At 51.1% G+C, this 9,160-nt stretch overlaps 1 protein-coding gene across 1 annotated transcript in view; it reads right to left on the reverse strand.

Annotated features, from left to right (window-relative positions):
• Nucleotides 1-4,156: 4,156 nt before the first annotated feature.
• The window catches only part of Kndc1 (kinase non-catalytic C-lobe domain containing 1), a 66,707-nt gene continuing 61,703 nt past the window's right edge, over nt 4,157-9,160 (reverse strand). The window contains exons 27-30 of the mRNA XM_004625557.2: nt 7,734-7,856; nt 7,591-7,650; nt 6,649-6,806; nt 4,157-4,705 (exon numbers count right to left, since the gene is read on the reverse strand). Coding sequence (XP_004625614.1) covers nt 4,474-4,705; nt 6,649-6,806; nt 7,591-7,650; nt 7,734-7,856 — 573 coding nt within the window. The 3' untranslated portion in view covers nt 4,157-4,473. The remainder of the gene's footprint in view (nt 4,706-6,648; nt 6,807-7,590; nt 7,651-7,733; nt 7,857-9,160) is intronic.

The raw sequence follows: 9,160 nt of genomic DNA on the forward strand, positions 1-9,160 counted from the left end.
TGGCTGGCATGTGGTGCTGGGGGATCGAACCGTGGTCCCTGTGCTTTGCCAAGCTTGTTCCAAGTAGGTGCTTTAGACCACTGAGCCATCTCGCCAGCCCCGTAGATGTTTCTTGATAGCAGCTTTATTTGTAATTACCAAAACTTGGGGCAAAACCAAGATGTCCTTCCAACAGGTGATGGAGGAACTGGTGCATCCCATTGTAGAATGACGCTTGGCTTTTGATCCGTGCCAAAACAGGAGATGGCCTAATTGTCTTCTGTTGAATGAAAGTGGCAAGGCCATGAGGTTATGTACCCCATGATGCCATTTATAAGAGATGCTGAAAAAGGTAGGAAGGAAGGGTGGGCCACAAAAGGAGAGCTGTGCCAATGGAGGTGCTGCTGTGGTTCTGCTGATCTATTTTTACTTTTTGTGGTAGTGGATTTCAAACCCAGAGCCTCACACATGCTAAGCAGGAGCCCTACTGTTGGGCTACATCCCTAATCCTTTTTCCTTTGGTGATTTTATAGGACCCCGTGCCACCCACAGCTTTTGCCTACAGGTGAGCACACTGGGGAGGAGGAGATGGGGTGGGCCAGCACTTCCCTCTTTGTGCACATACCCACCCCACCTTGGTGTATTTCCAGTGAGAAGCCTGCACGGAATGGGTTGGGAAAGGCTGGAGGACAGGACAAGTGATATGGGACAGTGCAGATCCCAGCATACCCAAGAGAATCCTGCTGTCTCTAGCAAGGGGACACTTCCCTTGTGGTCAGTGGGCTACTCGGGAACTGTGCTTTTGCAGACAGGAGACCATGTCTTAGAGGAGAACCGACCACTCAACATCCTGTGATTGGCGTTTTGGTGATCTCCTTTAGCCATATCCGCTCCAGGGCAGTGTCAAAGGCCAGTACCATTTTATTAACTGGTGATTCTGTGATCAAAGGCCTGGAAAGGACTGAGGATTGCTTACCTGTGCCCCTTATGCCTGGGGCAATGTTTTGGGGGTATAGCCTGCTGTTTCTGAGGTCCTCAGGCCGTGTGCAAGTGCCGTGGACTGGTCCTTGCTAGCTCCTGGGCTGGGCAGGTGCATCTGGTGGGGCTGCTCTGGGCATACAGCCCTCATGTGGCCCTACTTGGGTTTGCTTCCAGTATGTTTGGCCTCCATGTAGTACAACCTTTGTATTGTCAGCCTCCTCACATGGGAGTCCACAGAAGCAGGAACCTGTGTGGAGCAGGGCTGGCTGGAGGCTCAGGGCACGGGGGCTTGTCATTTTGCCAACAGCCAAGATGAGCAGGCCTGTTGCAGTTAAAGGAGACTCCCCACACCTGTGCACTATCATAGTGTCTTTCTAGGGTCTCGGGCAGGGAAGTCATGGGGAAGAGAGGCCTAGGGTTTCCGTAATTTTAGGACAAGTGATGACCCAAACTACCCAAAGTGGCTACTGTCCAAGTGAATGTAATTTCAGTTTCATTTGTGTAACTGCCAGGCAGTTATGTATAGTTCATTATAGAACTTGCAAAAGGCTTGTCAGTTGTTCCATAAAAGCATCCAGGGCCAGGGAGATAGCGCAGTGGACTATGTGCCTGCTTAGGCAAGCACAAGGACCTGGGTTTGCTCCCTGGTACAGCATGCTGTGCTGGCCCCACCCACGGGTGTGCTGAGTCAGCCATCAAGACCCAGTGTGGTGGCACATGCCTGCAATCCCAGTGCTGGGGAGGCTGAAAACAGGAAGATCACTATGAGCCCAAGCTGTAGAACGAGACCCTGAACCAAATATATAAAATAAAAAAAGGGGGAGCATCCATAGTTTATACCCAGCGCTTGGCTGTCAGCCCCTCTGTGGGGTCCACTTAAGCAGGCACAATTATGTCAAGATACACCTGCCACAGACTGCAGTGTCCCCACTTTGCCCTCTTTTGGAGGTAGGACAGCTCTGGTGGCTGAACAAGGGACCCAGCTCTGCCTTTCCCACAACTGCCAAGTGTGAGTTGGTTGGTGTGGGTGTGTTTATGGCAGAGCAAATTCTAGTCAGAGTGAGACTTGTTTCTGGGGATGTGCTGCCTTCGCCAGAGGTAGGTTATTCCCTGAAGCAGGAGGGTAAGCTTGCTTTTCACTTGCTGGGAGTGTGACAGTCTTGCTTCTCCTGATGGGGGCTGAGTTAGAAGTGAGCCTTCTAGGGTTGGCCAAATAGCTCAGCTGATTAAAGTTCCTGCAAGCGGGCTCAGAGACTGGGGGTTCCATCTCTGGGTCTGCCATGCCCACCCTGCCCCTGGGGTGTGCTGAGACAGCAATTGAGACTGGGCGTGGTGATGTGCACCTGTAATCTCAGCTCTTGGGAGGCTGTTCACAGGCAGATCACTATGAGTCGGATTAGTGGTGAGACCCTGAACACCCTGTAGACTCTCCTCCCCCACCCCCCAAAAAAAAGTGAGTCTTCTAGACTCAGCCCCTGGTGCCACTGGGGGTATGTGATCAAGGATGTGTCTGTGACTGGTGTTCGGGCTTTAGCTATGGGTGAGGAGCTCTCCTGCTACGACTGCTTCCAAGGCACTTGTGAAGCAGTCTTTCCCTGGCCAGGAACGCTGCCTTCCCAGAGCAGGCTGCCCATGAAATGGACCACACAGCAGTGGCTTGGTAGAAATGATTTTATTTAGAAATCTGTACCGTGTGACATCAGGGTGCCATGCAAACAGTGCTGAAGCCAAAGCCTGGTCACTTTCCCATGAAAAGTTGTTGCCACTGAATGCTGATTGGTGCTGGATACCATCTGTGTGAAATACAAAATCTGGAAACATAAATGTTGATCAGCAGAACATAATCGTTATAGAAAAGCCTGAAAACAGTGAGTCACATGTGCATGGAAGGGACAGTTCCTTTTATGTCCATGTAAGCAGGGACACACATTGGCATTAAAAAAATCAACATTATATCACAAGTCACAGCCTTCCTAGAAGTACCACTAGCTGGTTCACTAAGGAACCATTAATTCTAAAACATAGAACAACCTTGGGTCTGGTGGTAGGCAATGCCCAGATTAGCACCAGGCATCTGAAAGGTCTGGTGCTAGTGTAGGGGTCTGACCGGATGTCTCCCTGACCCACTGTACCCTGTCTGTCCTATTCCCAGGTCCCTAGCCACAGGGGCTCCCCACTTGCTGAGCCAATTTTAATACCAGCTGTTGGGAGACCAGGAGCTCAGGGAAGGGCTTGATACAACTGAGGTGGCAAACTTCACGTCTTGGTCCGACAAAGCACTAGTGGCGGTGCACAGCTGAAGGAACACAGTGGATAGGTGTGCGCATGCATGGCTGCTGACACAGGTGGGCAGCCCTGCATCCCCCGGGCCATAGGGCAAGCGAAGGGACACTCTCAGGGTCCATGAGTGGCATCCCTACTCTTGACTGTCTAGTGCCCTTTGCTGGAGCGGAGCTTTTGCAGAGAGCCTGTGATCACTGCCCCTCTCTGAAGCTGGGGTCAGGGGAGGGCACTGAGGGAGCAGCTGCCACAGCAGGAAGCCTAGCTGAGACTGGCTGCTTTCCCTCACTGACTTGGCAGCTCAGGGCGTGGGATGGTGGAGGTCTCCTGGAGGAGGCACGGGGTGGGTGGGAGTATGGACCCAGCAGAGCCCGCCTGTCCACAAGCTTTGGCCCCTACGGAAGATTTTAGAAGCCTTGGAGCCCATGGGTTCAGCACTGAGTTTTTGGTCCTTTTAAGCGAACATGGAAACACTGTTTCATAAGCAGCTATGTTTGGAATCTGTTAGTTAAAGGTGAATGGGTGTTGGTTTTTATTTTTTTAAGAGTGGGTTACAGAAGGATAGGATGAAAGTCACTCATCTAGGAAAGATAGGTGGTAGGTTAAAAAAACTCTGGGGAAAGTTTACTTATTGTATTTTTTTCTTTTTTTTTTTTTTTTTTTTTATGGAACCAGGGATTGACTATGTAGTTCAGGCTGTCCTTGAACTCACTATGTAGCCCAGGCCAGCACTGAATGTATAGCAATTTTCCTGCCTCAGTCTCTGGTGTGCTGGGATTACAGACTTGTGTCACTGTACCTGGCTTTCTATTTTCATTTTTAAACTTGAATTTAAATTCTTGTTTTGGGGGATTGAACTCAGATCCTTGAGCTTGCCAGGGAAGCACTTATTCTACTGAGCCATCTCCCCAGCCCCTTAAATTTTAACTTCTTGCAGAAACAAGATCACCGAACTCTTGTGCCCACCCTGTCCCAGGTCCTGGGGAGAGCCAGTTCTGGGTGCTGGGTCAGTGTTGGAGCTGACTTTGGCCCCCATGTGGAGTGGCCATGGGTGAGCTCCTCTGAGCCTTCACCTCTTGACCTGGGGAGTGTGTGGGGGTGGGGGGGCCTACGTTCCTCGGGCTCTGGGTGCAGGGCAGCCTCAAGCAGGTGGCCTGAAGTGGCTCCTTGCTCCCCAGCTGCCTCCTGCAGTTCTGGTGCCCACTGGACTCCCACGCTCAGTTGCGTCTTCGGCTACTGGAATGTGGCCTTCATCCTCCGTAGTTTGTCCTGGATCTTCCGAGAATGCTTCTCACTGGGGATCTGGTGGAAATTGGCCCTGTTGTCTGCTGCTAGGATTGAAATGTCGGCCCCGCTGAAACGGGCGATCCTTTGCTTGAGGTGTGACTGCAGCTTGGGGTCAGGGCTGAACGTGTAGGGGTTCTCCTGGAACGCGTGGACCTGGCTCACCACCTTGGCTATGTTTCTTTTGTAGGGAAAGGAAAGACATGTTAGTTTGTGCAAATCACAGAAGCTGTGCTGTGGGCTAGCAAGTCCTAGTATGTTCTAGGAACTGGTCAAACTAACCCTTTTTCCTAAAGTACAAAAATCAAAGGGCAGGAGCCGGGGATATAGCTCAGTGGCATAAGTGCCTGCCTGGTAAGCACAAGGTCCTGAGTTCAATCCCTGATACTGCAAAAACCAAACAAACAACGAAAGGCAGGTTTTCTGCACTTGTTCTCAAGGCCCAGCCTCACGTTTCATGTGAATGGGCCTGTCTACCCGTCTGCTCACACTTCACCAGTTTCCTGAAAACTTTCTTTTTTCTTTTCTTTTTTTCTTTCTTTTTTTTTTTTTTTTTTTTTTTTTTTTTTTTTTTTTTTTTTTTTTTTTTTTTTTTTTTTTTTGTATTTTAGGGTAGGGTCTACAGGGTGTTCAAGGTCTCACTACTAGATCGGACTCATAGTGATCCACCTGTTTACAGCCTCCCAAGAACTGGGATTACAGGTGCGCGCCACCATGCCCAGTCTCAGTTGTGGCTCAGCTTGCCCCAGGGTGGGGCCGGCACCTAAAAACATTCTGTGTCAGTTCTATTCGAGCTGAGAGTTCCAACATGGATAAAACTCAGTGCTGGCTATTGGTGGCTCTGAGTCTGAAAGGAAGTATGAGATAGACAAAACTCTGCATGGCATCTTTGTCAACCCATGCCACAGGGCAGCCCCCAGCACTAACAGTCCAGGGAGTTCTAGACAGTGGGCACAGGGCCTTATTTTGCTGGAGAACCTGTTGTACACTGTGGCCACATACCGTTAGGGTAAAGCAGGAAAATTGAAGACTCAAAGCCCTTACTTCTGCCTGACCCAGCAGACAGGCTTTCCCACCTGTCTGGATGTCCAGTATTTCCAGGATGAATGATGTCACTTTTATTCATAAAGGACCTCCACGTCCTCATGCACATCCACACAGAATTATGAACAGATGCTGGATCACCCGTGCTCCTCCAGACGGTGTAACATTACCTCTCATTTTAATTTCCTTATTCCTGGTGGGCTTTTTTTTTTCCCCTCTTTAAAGAAATAAGTGTATTTCTGGTGCATATTAATTATTCTTTTAAGTTGATGATTATCTAAAAGGGAAGGCTGCATGGACAGTTTGCGACCCACTGTACACTGAGTCGTCTGGGCCTCTGTATACCCAGTGAGGCTGAGGCTTGAATAGGATGCACTTGGGTGTTCGTGTGGACAACAGAGAGCAGGGACAAAAGGATAGGAGGTGATGGAGAGGGGGGTGATGGGGAACAAGGAGAAAGTGAGGCTGTTCTGGGGACCTGGGACACAACCTTGGACAGGACTGGGCCTGTGAGGAGAAGCCGACCTGCCTAGGACCTCTTGAGAAAGAAATGAGAGCCAGGCTTCTCTGAGGCTGTGAGGTATGCAGGCCCACGGGGTTCACCATGGTGGGTTTGACAACAGCCTCTGTCTGCCTTCCAGGCAGTGGGGGGAGGGTCCCACGTGTGCTCAGCAGGTGCACAGAGGAACTTGGGAGTGGACAGAGGACCAACCATAGGTCCTGTGTGGACAGGGAAGAGGAGCCCGAGGGGAGGAGAGGGAGCAGGAAAACCCAGGGCCCCAGGTGAGGGATATGCAGGTCACACTCAGGGCAGCCTGAACGCTGCATATACCAATGAGCTGGGGTAAGGTGTTCCTGAATCCCAAACAGGGAGGTCACCAGCAACCACTGCAGTGGGAGTTGTGACAATGGGCACCAGAAGAAAATACACCAAATTGTGGAGGAGTGGCTAGAACTGAGCCTGGTATAGGAAGTGCTAGAGCTCTGGGAGGGGCGAGGGCTGAGCCAGGGATTCTGAAGAGCGGCGAGGACTGGAATCTGCATCCATAGGCTCCGCTGGTTAAGCTGAGCCTCCCTCACCTGAGCTTGCTCCATCTGTGGGCTCCGTTGGTCATGGTGAAGCCCCCAGTCTCTAGCTGCTGGATGTGCATGGCCAGGAGGCGGGCGGAGGGCAGAGTAGGCTGGGCCCTGAAGCGGCGTCCTTCCATCAGACACAGGCTGTCACTCTTCAAGAACACCTGGTGGGGCCGTGGGCAGAGAGGGACAGAGGAGTGGTCAGTCCAAGGTGAGGCTCGGATGGAACGGTTCAACTGTCCAGTTCCCGAGAGTACCTGTCCTCCAGGCACACAGCTCCCCAAACGCCTGGTTCAAAGTGAACCTGGGTTGTGGGTTGAAAGCCTGGCTATCCCAAGCTTGCTGGCACAAAGCATGACATTGACAGAGAAATCTTTCTTTACACTTGGTGCTGTTCATGTGGTAAGTTGCCTATTCTCTCTGCCAGACCCCAGAAAAGAGCTAGAGAGTGATCTGACCTTTCCAAATGAGGTTTATGCTGGGTACTGCAGGCCCCATTTCTCTGAGTGTGGGACTGGGTTTTGGGGGCAGTGACTGGTCCCCCTCCCTTCCCCAGAGCTGTGTCTAGGTGTGAGGCTGGGCTCAGGCACAGGCTGTGCTTGCTGGTGGCACTGCCATAGGCCCACACTGCCAGCAGCAAAGCTCCTGCTGCCTCACTGAGGGAAGTGCCTGGTCCCTTCCGCAGCATTTCCGTAGCTCCTTAGGCCACCTCTGTGCTAGGAGCAAGCTTCCTGCTTGGCCCTGGACTGCAGACCTGTTCCTGGCCTGTGGACACTCAGATCCTGTCCTGGGAAGTCAGACCTGCCCGTCATGTGACCTGGAAGGTGGGCACTTCTGCCCAAGTGGCTGGGCTGTGAATATGTTTGGGGTTCTGAGAGGTGGCACTGTGTGGCACCCGGGGCTGTGCACAGCAAGTCTTTCCAGGGTGGCTCTGCCATGTGCTGGTACCTCCACAGCTTTGAGCTCCTCCATGACCTCAGCGATTTTTGCAGGTAGGATTCTCCAGGCCTGAAATGGAAGTGCAGGTGAGACCCCTGCCGACCCACGTGCTGAGCCTACACCCACAGCTCCAGGGCCCCGGATGAACGCACAGGGGACTGCCTCACGGCCGGGTGCTCCAGTCCGCCCAGGATCTGCATGGCTGTCGCAAAGTTCCTCTGCTCATAGCAAGATTTTGCAATCAGCAGAAACTTAGAGAGCAAGTTCACCTGCAGCTGAAATGAGAAAATGACAGATTCAGTGTTTTTAAAGATGAACAGACGACTCAGTGTGGAATGCTGGTCAGAGATGCGTGAGACCCTGGGTTTGATCTCCAGCACTGCTAAAATGACAGCAAACAAATAAATGAACAAACAAAACACCAAGAAAACCCAGACAATATTTGAGAACCTGTTGCCCCATCTTCAAGGCACAGACAGGTGGGTGCATGTCTCCAGGGGCTGGCCATGGGTTGGACATTACCTGAAACAGCAGAATCCACCACAGCAAACCTCTAGAGGGCTCTCACTAGGCCAGGAGGGGGACAGGTGGGAAGGCCACTGCTTCTGGGCCAGGCAAAGGTGCCCCAACCTTGGGAAGATGCTACTACATCTACATGCAAAGAAACGAACAGATAGCTCTTTGATCCACCCACTGGGTGGACGGCAGGAAGGGCTCTGTGTAGCTCAGCGCCTCAAAGCCATCGACTACTGTGATGCATTTGCCTGCTTGACCAGAACGCCCCATGGGCAGCAGATGAGGTTCTTACTCCTTCCAGAAAAATCTTCCTGGGGCTACATTCATGGACCTGGGTCCTGTCCTGCGCACACCTGTAACCTAGTAGACCTGTGGGCAGTTCTGGAGAAGTCAGCTGTGCCCTTGCTTCTGAGCTGCCCACCCTTGTCACCAGGCCCATCATCCTGCAGGTGGGACTAGGACTACAGACTGCAGCGGGTGCTTCCACCGAGCCTGACCTTGTCTGCTTGGTCCTGTCACAGTTGAGGATCACCCAGAGGGCTTCTGGAGGTCAGTCATTTTAAACCTCTCGAGAGGTACTTTTTTGCTCACAATTATTTTATTAATTTTTTTTTTTTTTTATTTTAGTAAGGGTTTACAGGGTCTCACTGAGTAGATCAGATTCATAGTGATTCTCCTGTTTACAGCCTCCCAAGTGCTGGGATTACAGGTACACACCACCATGCCCAGTCTTAGTTGCTGCCTCAGTGTGCCCCAGGGGTGGGGCCAGCAAGGCAGGCCGGGGATTGAACTTTTGACCCCTGTGTCTGCCTAAGTAGATGCTTTAATCTGCTGAGCTATTTGGCTGGCCCTGCTCACAATTATTTTATTTTATTTTTTATTTTTGACAATTATTTAAGACCTTTATTAACAGGTGCTTGCAGTTTGTTGACTTTTTTGAAAAAAATCAAGTTGTAAACTTTTATTACAAATTAAAAATGAAGTTCTTAAAAATCTCAGCTTAACCAGATATGAAACAATTTAAAAACCTTTAAAGGTGTATTGGGAAAAAAACCAAGCTTTT

Source organism: Octodon degus, unplaced genomic scaffold (genome assembly GCF_000260255.1).
Source record: "Octodon degus isolate 3935 unplaced genomic scaffold, OctDeg1.0 scaffold00010, whole genome shotgun sequence".
Classification (NCBI taxonomy): Eukaryota; Metazoa; Chordata; class Mammalia; order Rodentia; family Octodontidae; genus Octodon; species Octodon degus.